We start from the raw sequence: 17,424 nt of genomic DNA on the forward strand, positions 1-17,424 counted from the left end.
CATGGTAAGTATACTCACCTTCAAAAATAGCAAAAATGTAGATTGAGACTCTACAAATTAATTTCCAAGAGGTGTAGAGACGTCTTCCTCAAATCCTAACAATTAATAAAATAGGACCTAAAATTAGGAAAAAGCTTTCAATGAAAAATTACAACATCTACAAAAATGATCCTAAATAAATTATGCTAAGGAATAATAAGCTAAAGAACTCCTCCAACTTCAAGTCACCCAAACAAATAACTTATCCAATCTCCACAACACCCATCCTTTGTACATGTTTGAGTTAGTAACTTTTTAAATATCCAATCAATTTATATGCACAATAACACCATCAATTAACTACAAAAGTCAAAAATCAACATTTTTTAGAAACTCAAAAACTTAAGTAAAATCTCTTCAATCATTTATAAAATTCCTCCATAGAACATAGAGATACCCAATCCACCATTTATCAAATCAATTTCAACATATAAATTTCCTAACACCAAAATTCCAAATTTTTACATCACATTCAAACCCTAGATTAACCCAAAATCATAATCTCCAAAACAACCATCAAATTGATCATTTTCCAACATGTAAAACATTCATAGAAACTAATTGAGAGTATAAAATTCAACAATAAAACCCCAAATCATAATAGATCTAAAATACAAAAAAATTTCATCATCTCTAACTCAAAATATGTAAAACTTTAAACTAAACTTTTAGAGAAAGATTCTTATCAATTACAAGCCTCTAATCCATCAAGAAAATAAACCCCATGCTTTGATTCTTCAAAAGATTAAGAAAAATCTAGAATTGGTACTTCTATTGTGCTATTTTCGGATGGATTTAAGGAGTGGCCGACCGGACCCTTTTTCCGGCGAGATAAGGTGGCCAGCGGTGGTGGAGATGGTGGGTTAAGGTGGTGGTGTAAGGGTGGAGCAAGGGTGTGGTGTTTGGCCACCAAGAAGGTAAAGGAAAAATGAGAGAGAATGTAGAGAGAAGTTAGAGAAGGATGAATGAAGACAATGAGGAAGAAAAAAAAATCTGCACTTCTCTTTTTTTTTTTTTTGTGTGTTGAAATGGGGTGTTTGGTCACACCTACTATCAGGTTTGGAGTTGGGTTTAGATATCCTAAATGAAATTTAACATAGGAGTGTGTTTGGCTCTAGATGAAATGTTAGGAATATTATAGGAAGTCCCACCAGACTATGAATTTCATATATGATGGACTATTATGTCCTAGGGTATGTGAGATAGAAATGGTGGGATTAAGTTGCAAAATGATACATTTGCTCTCTAAGTATTTGATTTCATTATTTATTGTATTTTAAAATAAAATAAGATAATTTTTATTGATGTTTATTTATTTAATTTTTTATATAAATTTTTATAGATGTTGTATTTAAAATTTTTGTTGATATTTTATTTAATTTTTATTGATTTTTATTTAATTTCATTATTTAATATTTATTTTTTTAAAAATAAATTTATTTTAAATTTTATTTTAAAAATAACATAAATTTTTATTAATGTTTTATTTATTTAATTTTTTAAAAATAAAATAAAATAAAATAATTTTTTATTTAATGTAGCCAAAAAAAATTAAAATATGAAAGACAGATTTAGTATTGCTATTACTTAGTAAACAATTGAAAATGGTAAAATAGTCTATTGAGTATTTATCATTTTTCATAATATTCCAATCAAACATTCGATTCAATAGGGTAGTCATTTCCAAATATCTAATCTCATAAAAAAACAAACATGAAATGCACATTCTTTCTAACTAAATAGTCCAGGGACTATATATATATATATATATATATCTCAGGATTAATAATTTGATAGATTACAATCCTTCCTTATTTAGTTTGTCCACACAAATATGGCCATTATTGTCAAATGTCACTTTTTTCATAAACTACTTACACTTTACAACCATAAGTGGTTGTGTAACATCATTTGTAGTGCTGTAGTGTGAAATCTTAGGTTTAACTTCTATCAAAAGTAATTTGATACAGTTTAACTTTCTAACTATTGTAGATTAGTAGTCTGTTTGATGATATAAATATTTTTTTATAAAATTGTAATTAGTCTACTATCGGCTTCAACTTCTATGAAAAGAAATTTGATACATTTTTACTTTCTAACTATTGTAGACTAGTAGTCTGTTTGATGATATAAATATTTTTCATAAAATTATAATTACTCTACTATCGGGTTCAACTTCTATGAAAAGAAATTTGATACATTTTGACTTTTTAACTATTGTAGACTAGTAGTCTGTTTGATGATATAAATATTTCTCATAAAATTGTAATTACTTTGCTATTGATTGATAAAAAAAAAAAAAATCACACTTTACAACAATTAACTCTCCTCATTTTCTAATTTTATTAAATTTAAATTTTCAATTAGGATAAGCTAATTTTGCATCAATTTACTATCACCATGTTTACCCCCTTAGGGGGTGTTTGGGAAGAGAATTGGGCTAAAATAACCTACTAAAAGACAACATAGGCTATAATAATCAATAACACAAAATGTCACATCCAACTCATAATTATTTTACTTTTTTTTTCTCACAACCATCAAATCAATTACAAAAAAAAAAAAAAAAACTCTAATCAATTTCTCAAACACAACTATTTTAGTTAGATTAAAATAGCTAAAAAGCTAAATAACCAACTAAAATAATCAACTTCCCAAACAAGGCCTTAACCGTCCCTATTTTACCACCCTTAAGTCCCCTCACTTATTGATTTTGAATAGATGGATACAAATTTTTAACATAAGCTACATTTTTTTTTTTTTTTTTTTTGATCAGCCAAAGAAAAATCCATTGATGAAAAAATGTACAACCATAAAGATTACATCGACAGATAGGAGAAAGTGCAAAGAGTATCACAATAGGCCTGCACCATCCCAACTATATTGGTACCGTGAAGACTATCTAATCATATGGTAGCACAGCCCCAAGTTGGTGAGAGACACCAACAAACAAACATGACACCAACAAAGCAAAAACAATCCGAGCTACACAGCCACAATACAAGAAAGCTCCACCCAACTCAAAACACCAAAGCTCCTCCCAAACACAACCTAATCTGACTCAAATTAAAGATGAAATCATTGATTAAAAAATGAAAGCCACATCCCTTCAAGTGTGGACTCGACCACAAAGCTAACCTGATCTTAATCAACTCACATAACTCAGCTTTATTTAGAGTAGATGATTTGAAGATGCATTCGTTTCTAAGTTTCCAAATTGACCGCAATACAGCCAGTGGGATAGGATAGCACTCCAAATCTTCCTTTTCATCTTTTTCATCTTCCCTCTTGCCCACCATAACAGTAGCTGGTGGTCCATTGTTTGGAAGGAAGTTTGCAATTTAAGAGAAGGTGAAAAGTGGAGTAAAATTAACAGAGTGTTAGTAGATCCAAAGTGGCTTAAGGTTTTCAAATTGAAACTTTGGGGACTGCCAAGGTTGATATCTGATCACAGTCCCCTCCTACTGATGAAGGATGAAAGGGACTGGGGTCCTAAACCTTTTAGGGTACAGAATGCATTGTTTTTACATGATAACTTCCAATCATTTTGGGAGAGCAACTGAAACCCATATTAAAACCATCTGGCCCTGGTGCTTTGTTCCCATAACATTCCATCACTGCAACCTTAATCTTAGTTTCTGTAACACTGCTTCCAGCATTTTAAAACCACAACTTCCTTGTACTAATTTGAAGGACCCTCCTAGTTCAGGTCTCACTTCCCAGTCCTCAGCAAAATGATCTTTGAAATGCTCAAATACTTTTCTCTTCACATGACAAGGTTCTTCATATACCACATCTCCCTTTGTAATTGAGTTGATTTCATTCCTTGTTTGCCTACATTTCGTCATAATATGAAAAAATCTTGTATTCTTATCTCCCTTCATAGCCCAATTCATTCTTAACTTCGTAGCTACATTCTCTCCACCATTTTGCTCAGTCTCTACACCTCGCCTTTGACCTCCCTTCTTCTAGCTTTTTCTGAGTCATCAAGATCTCTAACCTCAGCAACAAGATCTAAATCGTGTAGGTCACACTCTGGCTTAGGAAGATTTTAACATAAGCTACATACATGGCTTAGGAAGAGAAAAGGCAAATAATTATAGGTTGTTTGGGATTTGTTTATTTAATATATTTTTTTGATTTTTTACAAAAAAATATTTAAAGAAATAGAAAAATTATGTGACCTAAATAAATGTACTTATCAAATAAGTGCACGTATTTAGTGCATTCCCAAACAACCCCTACAATTCAGAATGAGATGGAAATGCATAGATGAAACTAATGCAAAAGCTTTCATAATGCTACACTTCCTCTTACACAAACTAATGGAATTAATGCTACAAAAGTCAAAGCACATATGCTTATCCATTTAATTTCCTAGAATCAAGGAAATTCTTGGTCTTGGGCTCACAAGATGAAACATACTGGAGGAAAGTAGCAAAATCAGTGTCCATGTAACGCCTTGGATTTGCTTTAGTGATGAGTTTTGGGGATGGCCTTAGAATAGTCTTGAGAGGAACACTGTGCAAAGAAGCCACAGAAATCCTTGACTTTGTAGGGTTCACTATAGCTCTATGTAACACACTTTTGTACCTTCCATTGCTAAATATCTGTCACAAAATTAAGCACGAAATAATCATCTTATTAGTATACATAATTAAATATAAAAAAGAGTTCTAAATATCCATATTGAATCGGCCAATTTCTCACAAATATATTAATGTCTATTGATTTCAAATTCATATGAATCGATATGTATTAGTATCATAGTTTAAATTTTGAGTATTTTAATCAACTTCTATACGAATCAGTCGACACATATCAGTAAAGTTTTAAAACATTTTGGGGCTTCTCCATCACATTACCAGATTCTTGATATGTATCATTCAAAGGTTTTAAATAATAATATTGGTAGTGATGTAACAATATTGAGAGTATCAGTATTTATAAAAAATTAGATGATGCCATTGTGAATTTCCCCCATATTGCTATGAATTGGTCCTGAATTGACTATGACATGATAAATATCACGAATCAACCGGTACACATGCAATTTTTATTCCTCACATCAAACCAGAGTCATACTAGAGTGTATTGGTATCAGGAGGTTATCAACTCAATACTTACAATACTGCTATATCGCAACTAGTACTGATTTGTATTTCCATTACTACTATTTTAGAACCATATATTATGTATTTCCATTACTACTATTTTAGAACCATATATTCTAATACGTAAAGCTAATGGTATGGAATATTGTTGGGATTTTGAATTGAGAATGAGAAACAGACCTCAAGGTGATCGCCCACGTTGACGACGAAAGAATTGGGGATGGGTTCAATGGTGAGCCATTTTTGTTGGAACTGAATCTGGAGACCTGGAACCTCATCTTGAAGAAGAAGAGTGAGGAAGCCATAGTCAGAGTGAGGCGGCATTCCCAGTGTCAAATGGGGTTCTGGGCATGGTGGGTAGCAGTTGACTACCATTAGCTGGCTTCCATCTTTCAGTTCTTCTAAAATATCATCACCATCACCATCACCATCACCATCACCATCACTATCATCTGTCTTCTTGTTCTTGGTGGTTGTTGTTGTTAGTCCAAGGCTCTCTTCAATGGCTTCCATTAACTTCAGGAATAAGTATTTGTTTTCATTTGCGTAGGTAACCGCCAATTTCCTGTTTTTCAATAGTGAGACAAACCAATTAAAATCCCTAATTACTTAGATTGATATATAATATATTCATAGACAAGTACAAAACAAAACTATTGTACTAATGACACAATAATTTATTCATATATGAGTTTGGTTAACGAGTGTGTTAAAGGCATTGGTTAATAATGTTTAAATTGATTGTATATTGTATATTGTACGTGCCGTGTAGTACGTACGAATATTTCAAGTTTATTATCAAATACTTTAAGGACACTCATTAACAAAACTATTCATGTTAACCTACTTACTTTTTGGTTAAACCCTCTATATTAGAGAGGGTTTGGCTTTTGTTTAGGCCTTGTTTGGAAATGTGGGTTTTAACCAAAAAATTATTACAAATTGTCATATCATTATTTTTATTTATTTATTTATTTATTTATTTATTTTATAAAAAATTATAAAATCAACTAAAATAATTAATTCCCAAACGAGCGCTTACTCAATTGGCAAAATTTGGTTTTAGGATGAAATTTGGCAGCTCAATTGGAGTTGCGTGACAACAGCTCATTCCAAAATAATTATTTTGCCCCCAAATAACTAATATATCCTTATATTAACATGAATTATTTGAGAATATGGAATAAATTAACCCCCAACCTCAGGCTCAAGGCATACAGCTGGTGTGTGTGTGTGTGTGTGTGTGAGAGAGAGAGAGAGAGAGAGAGAGAGAGAGAGAGAGAGAGAGAGAGAGAGAGAGTAATTAAGTATTTGTTGTTGATAAATGAATGAATTCTCACCTAAAGTCCAAGGGAGAAGAAGGCCAATGAGGAAGCATGTCTGGTAAGGGATGACACATTAGCTTCAAAAAGTCTCTCCAACTAAAGACACCATCTTTTGTTTGGTTAAAGCTTGTTCCATAACGAACTGGGGCGTACATATTTGAGCTCATGTACTTCTCTCTTTCCTCAAATGGCAGCTCAAAGAACCTTTCACTCACTTCCATCATCCTCCTCATCACTTCACTATGAATTCCATGATTTACTAGCTGCACCATTAATTTCCATAAAAAAAAAAACACTCTCTCATCATCATCAATATCACAATATCAACACCACTATACATACACAACGAATTTCACAAAATAAAATACAAATATAACTCAAAATGTTCGTGTATATAAATATGAACATCTTATCTTATCTTATGTATATATATATTTTGTGTTCGGTACTATCTGTGTACATAGACTTTTTGGAAAGACAGTAAATATGTTATGTGTGAAACCCTTCCAAAATTAGGAAGGTTATGATATTTTTTGTATTTTGAAATAAAAAAAAAAATGACATTTGTCATCACAATTCACCTCCTCATTGGTCTACACAACAAACGCATGATCCTACTACGTAAGAGGTGGGTTAAAAATAATAATAAAAAAAACCTTGAAATTTAATTGGTGTAACAAATTAAGATTAAAAAAAAAAAAAACGAAATTACTTTTTTGTGAGAAAATATTTTAATTGTCAAAAGTATCATTAATATATTTTTAGTAACGAAATTAAATATTTAGTGATGAATTAATACTATCCATTTGAGATTAAAATTTTTGTTTAAAAAATTAGTGGTAAATTACATTTTATCCCTTTTATGTTTGGTTACTTTCTCACTTTAGTCTTTAATTTTATTTTATTTTATTTATTTTTTATTTTTTTCATTTTGACCCTTTTATGTTTCAAAATTTTTCTATTTTACTCCTAAAACTAATTTATGTTCAAAATTAGATAGAAAATGACGCATTGACAGCCATGTGTCAAAAAAATATTTTATTATATATAACTCATAACTCTGACATAAATTTAAATTCTAGCATAATAATATATTTTTTATATTATATGACAGTTATTGTGACATTTTCTATCCAATTTTGAATATAAATTAGTTTTAGGAATAAAATGAAAAAAAAACTTGACATATGAAAGATCAAAGTGGGAAAGTGATCAAATATAATGGGGGCAAAATCTAAATTATCCCCAAAAATAAACCTTTAGGCATCAAACTATTTTATTCTTTAAAGAGCATTTATGGATGATATTTTTCAAAATTTTGTCATAAAAGTAATTTTTTTAAGTTTTCATGACGACAATAATTCTAACTAGCATTAATTTCCATAGGTTTGCCATGATAAATGTAAATCATTGTCAAAGGTTAAATTATCTAAAACTTGGATAGCGTTCTTAGGATATTTATTGCACTTATCTCTTCTTGATTGATGTTAGTATTGGTGTTTGTTTTTACATTGAATTTTCATCAATAAATGTTTCGTTTTGCTGATAGAAAATCTAAAACTAGGGAGTTGGGAACCCACCTGAAAAAATCCATAGTGTTCACAAGCATTTGCAAGGGAGTTGAGGGCTTGGGAGCGATTGGGACCTTGCAACTCAGCAAAATCAATGACTGGCAACGTAAGGTTGTTGTGCTTGCATGCATATGCTAATTCCTTGATTAATAATAAATTAGGCCTCTCCGAAACAGGCAGTATGTACTTATTTGGAAGTTTTTCAATCCCATTATCTGACAAATGCTTCACACCTTTCTGATATTGGCTTTCTAACTCATCATCCTCCTTCCTTGTCTCAACTATTATCGCCATTGTAGGAGACATATCTTCTCCCTCACTATATATACCTGTTAAACTGTAACAATACATATGTATGTTCCATGTATGTCAACAAGAGAGAGAGAGAGAGAGGGTTTAGGAAATGTGTTACTAACCTTGTTCTTCAAGAGAGAGAGAGAGACTGAAACCAAGACTGGGATGAAGTGGGAATTTTGAGAAGAGAATGATGTATTTATAGGAGATTTAAAACAAGTGGGACTCAAAACAGAAGTCAGTTTTCAGAAACAGGAAAACAAGGGGGGCTCAAAACAGAAGCCAGTTTTCAGAAACCGGCTTGGGTTTGAGTTTTCTCAATTTTATATGATTTACATTTAAAATAAATTTGATTCATATATTTTAAATTTTTTTTATGTTATTTTTTTATACATAACATTGCTGTTTTGTATGACAAAACCGTTGACAATATGCTGACAATAGACACGCTTCCATTCCATTGCTACAAAAGTTTCAACTGCTACCCCTTGTCCTCTTTCCTTGTTCTCTCTCTCTCTCTCTCTCTCTCACAGACATTAATGGTCTCATTCTCTTTCTCTTTCTCTTTCTATTTCTCACATAAATGGTGGTGGGATACATCATACATGAGCTGACTTTTATGCATATAACCTTATCACAAGTGAGGTCTCTTTCAGGTCATCATGGATCATCATTATTTTTTTATTTAAATTTTTATAGTATAGGTATTTTTTGATTAATTCTCTGTATTAACGTTTCTATCAGGCTATAATAATACATTTCCTATGAAACTTCTAAATCTAATATACTTGCCATTTTTCAGCTGTCATGAATAATTGCCATTTTCCATTTTTCAAACGAGGCCTAGTAAGTCAAATTCAAGGGACTTATTAAAACAGCTAGCTAAATGTAAATATCTTGGTCAAATAACATCGGACTTGGTGTATTGTGGTTATTATTTGTTAAAACAATAGGCTTTGTTTGGAAATAATAATTGTCTAAAATAGTTAATAAAGATAAAAATGATAAAAATAGTTAATAAGATAAAATTTTATGAGGAGATGGACGGAGGATGGAAACCAGTGGTGAGGAAAAGGTGGGGACGAAAGCTAGGTGGACCAGTGGAGTCAGGTTTAGTTATGTTGTTTGTTGACGATATTCCCGCATCCATGAGCTCGAAGAATCTGTTCAATATGTTTAGTAACTTTGGAGTGGTCAAGGATGTCTTTACTCCTATGAAGAGGAGGAAATCGACGGGTTCAAGATTCGGTTTCGTTCGATTTGATTGTCTGATTGCGGCAGGTGTTGTAGTTCAAAAGGCGAATGGGCTATAGTGTAATGATGCTAGATTAAAAGTTAAGAAAGCAGAGTTTGCTAAGGAAGAGCAAGGGGGTAAGGTGCAGTATGATAAGGCAAATGGCTTTTCACAAAAGCTGCAATGGATGATGGAAGCTAATACGACTATGGTGAAAGGAGTGGAGCAGTTTCAGTTGCAGAGCAGGGAAGCGATGAGGGATCAGTGAACCTTTGCTGAAGTAGTGGTTAAAGGAGTGGGACAAAGGTCAGATGTGATCACGGTCGTCACAAAAGAAAAAGGTAACGGTTGGATATACGAGAGCGTGTTTGTTAAGCTAAAAGCTTGCTTTTCATTCTCAGATTTGAAGGAGGAGATTAGTAGTAGAGGGTTGAAGAATGTTCTTGTTCGTGAAGGGGGAGGTAAGTTAGTAATACTGACGTTTAATTCAAAACAAGCTTTAAAGGAGGTGTTGGCAGTCTGAAGAAGTGGATTTATGATTGGTGCGAGACTGTGATGGAGGGGAGAGAAGGGGTTATTGAGGAACTAGAGAGATGTGTTTGGATTGTCTGTTTTGGTGTTCCGTTCAATCTATGGAGTGTGAATACTTTTACAAGAATCGGTAGTGTCTGGGGTGAGGTAGTGCAGGTTGATGAGGACACAAGTAAAATGAGATCTTTTCAGCGTGAGAAAGTTAAAATTATTACAAAGTCCTTGGAATATATTAATAGGTTGATTTAGTTGAACCATAATGGTCGGCTGTACCTTGTTAGGGTATGTAAGGCTTTGGAGACTCTAAATAGTGGTATCAGTAGTAGCAGTAAAAGTGATGATGTTAAGGTTGACGCCATTGCTGAGCTTGATAAGTCCTCTGTTAATGGTGGTGCAGCATCAATAGGTGAGGTGAGAGAGGAGGCAAACACAATTGCTAAGGTGGAGCCACAGGGACAGGTGGTTAACAAGGATTTGGTGCAGGTGACAGAGCATGCCAATAAAGTGGTAAACATTAATGGTGTTCTGCCTGTTGTGGGCATTCGTAATGACGGTTTGCTGCATTATACAACTAATGAGCCTGTGTTAGGGATGAGAAAAGTTTGTGAGGAAGGTTGCTTCAGTAGGGCGGTAGTGGGAGAAGTGGAGGAGTTGTAGGTTGAGGAAACGGGCAGATCGCAGAGGCTGGATGAGGAGGTAGTGACCCAGGGCTTTTTAAGAAGTATTAGTGGGCTGGAGAAGGATATGCCCAATATTAATTTGGAACCTGTGTTGAAAGAGGCCCATGGGGGGGTAATGGGTAGCAAAGGGGTTGACTCAACTATAAAGGGCAACTCTTTTAATTCTATTGGGCCTGGTTTCAAATTAGTTGCTTCACAGGCTGGATTTAGGAAGGATAAGGGTAAACAAGGTAGGGTGGAGAGTAGTAAGATTAGGCAAAGATCAGCAGTGAGTAAGGGTGTTCCGAGGAGGAGAAGGTTTAGCTCGGGTACTTCTTGTAGCTTTTTGAGAGGAGTTGTTTTCCGAGCTGCGGCTACTGCATTGTCGGTCTCCTCTTCTCAGAAGGTTGAGGCTGTTCGGAGGAATTCGCTGTTCAAAGAAGCTCGAGCTACGGTGCATGTGGGCAAGATGTTGGGGATGAACTGTATGGGTAAGGAGAAGGAGATCATAAATCGCATTGTGGAGATGGAAGCTAAGGATCTAGGCCAGGTGGGAGATGATGGAAGGGATGTCCCAGTTTGAATGGGTATCCGAAAAGGGTTTTTTGGGGTTTTTGTTATGATTACGAAGGTGATGTCTTGGAATATTAGGGGTTTCGGGAGAAAAAAAATAAAAGGGTGAAGATTAAGAAGCTGGTCCAAGAGAGGAAGATTGATATTCTTTTATTGCAGGAGTCCAAGAGGAGTAGCGTGGTTGGTAGTTTTGTGAAGTCTATGTGGCCCTGGGAGTCTTTGCAGTTTATGGTTGTGGATTCAGAGGGGAGTGCTGGGGGTTTATTATGTGATTGGAACCCAGGGGTATTTAACCTTGCTGAGTGTTGCAGTGTAAGGTCTTTCATTCTATTGTCAGGTACATATAATCAGTCATTTGGGTGTGTGGTAGTCAACATATATGCACCGAATGATAGTAGGCAAAGAGGTTAGTTATGGGAAGTTTTACTTAGGTTGAAGCTATCTTTCCAACAACCTTGGTGCATTGGAGGGGATTTTAATGAAGTTAGAAGCATGGGTGAGAGAAAGGTTGTTTGCGGCGTGACAGAGGTATGTTTGAATTTAATGAGTTTTTAGGAAAAATGGAGCTGTGTGATCTGCCTCTGTTAGGAAGGAGGTTCACCTGGTGCAACTCTGTTGAAGGCGAGAGATGGAGTAGGATTGATCGGTTTGTGGTGGATCTGGAGTGGTTGGAGGTTTTTCGGCTTAAGCAATGGGGATTGCCAAGAAGTGTGTTTGATCATTGTCTTTTATTGCTCATGGAAGATGTTAGGAATTGGGGACCTAGGCCATTTAGGTTTATAAATGCCTGATTCCTTCATCCTGATTTTAAGTCAGTGGTTAAGAAGTCTTGGGAAGAGACCAATGCTCTTGGGTGGGCAGGGTATAGGTTGAAAGGTAAATTGGCCAAGCTTAAGTTAGATCTCAAGAAATGGAATGTGGATGTGTTCGGCAATGTGGAGCACCAGTTAAAAGTAGCCGAAGAGGAATTACATGAGATTGATTTGCTAGCTGAAGATGGGCCATTGCTGGAGACTGTTATTGATAGAAGGCGCGAGTTGAGATCTCTAGTTTGGAATTATAGTAGAAGGTTAGAATGGTTGTGGCGTCAGAAATCTAGGCTGAAATGGGCTCAAGAGGGGGACAAAAATACATGATTCTTTCATGTGGTGGCTAGTAGAAGGCAGAGTAAGAATGTGCTTGATTCTGTTGTTATGGATGGGGTTAGAGTTGGTGATCCAGATCAGGTCAAACAAGCTGTATTTAGGCATTTCAAAGATTTGTATTTTGAGGTGTGGAGAGGTAAACCAAAGTTAGAAGGGCCATTTGCTACTATTGGCAGGGATGGGATTTCAGTGGAGTTAGTAGCGAAGTTTTTTGAGGAAGAGGTGTGGGCTGCTGTGAAGGAATGTGATGGAAACAAAGCTCTAGGGCCCGACGATTTTAATTTAGTATGTATTCATAAAAATTGGAAAGTTATGAAGAATGATGTTATGCAGTTCATGTAGGAGGTCCATTTAAATGGGAAATTGGTCAAAGCGCTGAACAGTTCATTCATCGCCCTTGTGCGTAAAAATGAGAATGCTGTGGAGCTGGGGGATTTTAGGCCGATTAGTCTAGTGAATTCTATTTACAAAATTTTGGCAAAGGTCCTATCTAGGAGGCTAAAAAGGGTGATTCCTGCAATAATTAATGAGGTTCAGATAGCGTTTATCTGGGATTGTTGTATTTTAGATGGGGCCATGATAGCAAATGAAGTTATTGAATGGTGGAAATGCTCAAAAAGTAAAGGGGTGTTTTTGAAGATCGATTTTGAGAAGGCATACGACTCTGTGAATTGGGATTTTTTTCATTTTCAATGGTGTGCGATTTTGGTTTTGATGAGAAATGGCTATGTTGGATTAAATGTTTATCTTCTTCTAGGATCTCTGTTCTGGTGAATGGATCACCCACAGATGAGTTTACACCACAAAGGGGTCTTAGACAGGGTGATCCCCTATCCGCCTTCTTATTTAATATTGTGGTTGAGGGTCTTAATTTGCTTCTAAGTAGAGCTAAGCAGCTGGGTTTGTTTAAGGGAGCTACAGTGGGTTTTACTAACATGAACATCTCGCTTCTGCAGTTTGTAGATGATACAATTATTTTTTGCGAAGCTGAGGTTTCGGAGTTACTCTTAATTAAAAGAATGTTAAGGTGTTTTGAAGTTATGTCGGGTCTCAAAATTAATTTCCACAAAAGCATTGTTTGTGGGGTGGGTATATCAGATAGTGAGGTATCAAATTTAAGTGTTGTGCTAAATTACAAAGTTCAGAATCTGCCTTTGATGTATTTGGGCCTCCCTTTAGGAGCTAATCCGAAAAGAAAGTCTACTTGGCAGCCAGTGGTTGATAAAGTGAGGAAGAAGTTGTCTCTTTGGAAGAGAAAGGTGTTGCCTTTCGCTGGATGTTTAACGTTGATCAAGTCAGTTGTGTCTTGTTTACCATTATATTATATTTCGGTCTTGAACATGCCTAAGGGAGTGGTCAGGTTGATTGAAAAATTACAGGCTACATTTCTTTTTTTTTTTTTTGGGGGGGGGGGGGTAGTGAGTTGAGAAGAAAAGTCCATTTAGTAAAATGGCAGGAGCTAACTAAGTCTAAAAGCCAAGGTGGTTTAGCGGTCAGTAGTATAGAAGTTATGAATGTTTGTTTGATGCTAAAGTGGTGGTGGAGGTTTGGGGCAGAGGATAGGGCCTTGTGGAAGTCAGTTATTTGTAGCATTTATGGGAGGGTTGGTGGGGGGTGGTGGCCAGAGTTTTGGAGCTGTAAGGAGAGTGTCTCCAATTTGGCAGGGTATTCTTGATATTGCTAAGGGTCATCCTCGGTTAGTAGAGTTTTATTTGGATAATATAAGGATAAGGGTTGGGAATGGGGAGAGAGTCAAATTTTAGATTGATATTTGGTGTAATAACAGTAAGCTCAGTGAGGAATTTCCAAGGTTGTTTTGTTTATCTAAAGATATGGATGGTTCTGTTATGCAATTCAAACAAAGAAGGAGGAGTTTAGGGGATTGGAATTTAAGGTTTAGAAGACCACTTAGGGTGTGGGAGGAGGAGGAGGTAAGTCGTCTCCATGCCTGGTTGGTTGATGCCTCTGTTAATAGTGGGCAAATGGATGACTATCTGTCGTGGGAGTTCAATGCTTCGAGTCAATTCACTGTGTCCTCTGTTCGGTTGTGGTTACAAGCAGCTAGAGGTTCGGACTTGAATGTTGCTAAATGGTTGTGGAAGATTGCTGTCCCTCCAAAACTACAATTTTTTGAGTGGCTAGCATGGCGGGGCAGAGTAAAAACAATAGCTTTCCTTCATTAGATTGGGGTGTTGCCAGCTAATGCTAGTATTTTGTGTGTTTTCTGCATAAATGAAGTGGAGTCAGTTAGTCATGTTCTCCTCCATTGCCCATTTGTTTGGAAAGTGTGGGCTGCAATATTGAGCTGGTGGGATGTGTGTTGGGCAACACCGAGTTCTATTAAAGCTCTGTTACAATGGTGGTTTAGAGCTAGATTCAAGAAAAAAGTTTTGTGCATCTGGAAGATTGTGCCATTGGTTATATTGTGGTCAATTTGGAATTTCGGAATGAGATTATTTTTAATAATAGGCAGACAAATTTTACAAATTTGGTGGAAGTTGTAAAACTTAGAGTAGCTTTTTGGGCCAAGAGTTTTGTGTCAAGTCTGCAATACTCTGTGTATGGCTTCTTGTTCAATTTTCAGTAGATTAGGATGTGTTTGTAAGGGGTAGTTTTGATACTGTTGTTGTTGTTGGTTCAAGTAAATTTCTGGGCTACTGCTGTGGATTTCTGGTGTGTGATCTATTTGGTGTGTTCTGCTTTGATCTGCCTGCTGTTGTGCTCTGTGGTGGATTTGATCAGGATGTGTTTGGGGAGATGGCAGTGCAATTGAGTGCTCAGTCCAGTTGGTGCTCTGTCTTTTTGTTTTGTTTTGGGCAGCAGCAGAGGAGGCTGCAAATTTGGTATAAAGTTGCAAAGCTATCTGCTGCTGGTTAGTGTAAATCTTTGTATTGTATTGTATCAACAACTACTTCATCATCAAATCACAATATCAAGAATTGCACTTTTACTAGGTAGTAAACAAGTAGATTCAAATTTGCTAAATGATGTTGTGTACTGCTGTGGTGCTGAGATTGGGATCTGTCACTAGGAGTGAATTTGGGCATTTTGGCTGGAATATGATAGAGTGCATTGGGCAGCAAGGGGCAGTTTTCTTTGGTTTGTTTCTGTAGAGTTCTTCATCAAGTGATGCATACTGAATAAAGGAAAGTGAAAGTGATTGCATAGTTGCCTATTATTATGTGTTGAAAGGGTCTGCTGCTTATTGCTGGTTTGCTGGTGCTACTAAGTGTTGCTCTACTGATGGTTCTGCTGCTAAGTGCTGGTCTGCTGATGGAAGCAAGGGAGAAGATCTATTCTTTGCTGGTCTGATGAGGTGTTTTGGTGCAAGGGAATAGGGTGCATACTTGGTTGCCTTTGCCTCAAATTCTACTGTCATGTTTGTTATGCTGATATGCTTGGGCTACCATTCTGTGCTAATGTGAGGGTGTCTTGGCCTCCTTGTTTGTTTTTTCCTTTTTTGCTTTGTTGGTCTCTCACCAACTTTGGCTTGAACTTGCAAATGATAGGGTGTCTTTCCTAGTGCCAACCTAGTTGGGATTTGGAAAGGTTCACTTTGATACTTTTTGCTCTTGCCTCATCTTTATTGATGTAATTCCATATTTTGTATGTTATCTTCATCAATAAAGTTTTCTTTTTGCTGATCAAAAAAAAAAAAAAAGATAAAATTTTATATTTTACATATCAATTGATCACTTTTTCTCTCACAATTATTTATTTAATAACAAAAAAAATCCATAAATCATTCCAAACATAGCTTTTTTTTTCATCTCATAAATTAAGGGTGCAATCTCAACCTAAGCACCCTCAGCCCAACCCGAATTTTTTTAGGAATTGGGTAAGATATTTTTGAATTCGGTACGAGCTTGGCAAAAAATTCAGAAGCCCAAATTAAATTTAGATGAGTTTGAGTAAAGACATCAAATAACCCAAGCAACCTAAAACCCAAATTATATATATATATATATATATATATTTAATATACATATAAATTATTAGCCATTAGATGATATTAAAGGAATTTAGATCGTTAAATCATATTGAATATATATTATATACGTCAGAATTTTATAAAATACGAACTATGTCAAAATTGTTGCTTCTCTGTTTCTAGTGAAGACGACAACATTAGATTAGGGATACACAAGAATAATATACATGACTTATATACTGACGAAGAACTCTCCTCCTCCTTTGATAACAGGATCCAGAACAGCGGCCTATCCACCCAATCTCCCTCTACCTCGAAGGACCCTCAAGCACAGGAAAAACCACCTTGGAGTGTTTTATAAAAAATGGAAGGAGTAATAAGCAGCCAGTATTGGACTCCCCTTGCGTACTGGAGGTCAAGGACACCGACGGCCAGTGAATATAAGCGGAGTTACCGTAGCCGTGCACTTTTTAAGGCGGTATATGTTCGCCGACGGTACGTTCAGAATATTCCTCGATATATTAAAAAGACTAAGAGGGGAGTACAAAAGTTACAACTGTACGATGAACAATTAAGCGACGTTAAATTTGATAATAAAGGTGTGGCGATATTGCTTAATGGTATTGAGTTGGGTAATAAAAGATGTGACCGCCAATCAGAAAAGATTGTAGTTAAGGGTATAAAGTTAATTGAGAATGTTCAATTGGGACAAGACGCTAAGGACGAAGCTGTGGTCCATCACGTTTTGTTTTTCGTCATAAGTGATAATAGTCTATCAGATTCCGTCCCCACACTTGACAAGATAGTTATTGGAGTTACTGATGGTAATCCTGAGACATGGATTGTTGATCCTGACTAGTCCGACCGGTTTTGAATGCTAAAGAAAATGAGATTCAAGCTCGTTGGGGACAATGATAAAGAGTACGTTCGTCATCGAATAGAAATTGTGGACGAGTTCTTCCTAGTTGATGTTTGGACGGGCTACAAAGATACGCTGTTGGGAAATGT

General features: G+C 35.5%; 1 protein-coding gene across 3 annotated transcripts; it reads right to left on the reverse strand.

The window, feature by feature from the left end:
* Window positions 1-4,306: 4,306 nt before the first annotated feature.
* On the reverse strand, window positions 4,307-8,516 carry LOC114262505 (putative 2-oxoglutarate-dependent dioxygenase SLC1). Of its 3 annotated transcripts, none has more exons than XM_028202867.2 (5): window positions 8,466-8,516; window positions 8,059-8,386; window positions 6,494-6,741; window positions 5,334-5,718; window positions 4,307-4,649 (listed from the first exon to the last, which is right to left on the reverse strand). In XM_028202867.2, exons 2-5 carry the CDS (start codon window positions 8,353-8,355, stop codon window positions 4,401-4,403), a joined length of 1,179 nt encoding a protein of 392 aa, XP_028058668.1. In that variant the 5' UTR covers window positions 8,356-8,386; window positions 8,466-8,516; the 3' UTR covers window positions 4,307-4,400. The 3 variants fall into 3 exon arrangements, with proteins under 3 accessions (XP_028058668.1, XP_028058669.1, XP_028058667.1); XM_028202868.2 differs by having other exon boundaries at window positions 8,059-8,378; window positions 8,466-8,510; XM_028202866.2 differs by having other exon boundaries at window positions 8,059-8,498.
* Window positions 8,517-17,424: the final 8,908 nt, after the last annotated feature.

The sequence above is a fragment of the Camellia sinensis genome, chromosome 10 (genome assembly GCF_055761805.1).
Source record: "Camellia sinensis isolate YWXY chromosome 10, ASM5576180v1, whole genome shotgun sequence".
NCBI lineage: Eukaryota > Viridiplantae > Streptophyta > Magnoliopsida > Ericales > Theaceae > Camellia > Camellia sinensis.

Excerpts from the sequence above, each read along its gene's own strand:
- LOC114262505 (XM_028202866.2), bottom strand. The coding sequence starts at position 8,400 with ATGTATTGTTACAGTTTAACAGGTATATATAGTGAGGGAGAAGATATG. Across the intron at positions 6,742-8,058 it reads AACACTATGGATTTTTTCAG|CTAGTAAATCATGGAATTCA; the intron begins GTGGGTTCCCAA and ends TTAATGGTGCAG. Across the intron at positions 5,719-6,493 it reads TCTTCTCCCTTGGACTTTAG|GAAATTGGCGGTTACCTACG; the intron begins GTGAGAATTCAT and ends ATTGAAAAACAG.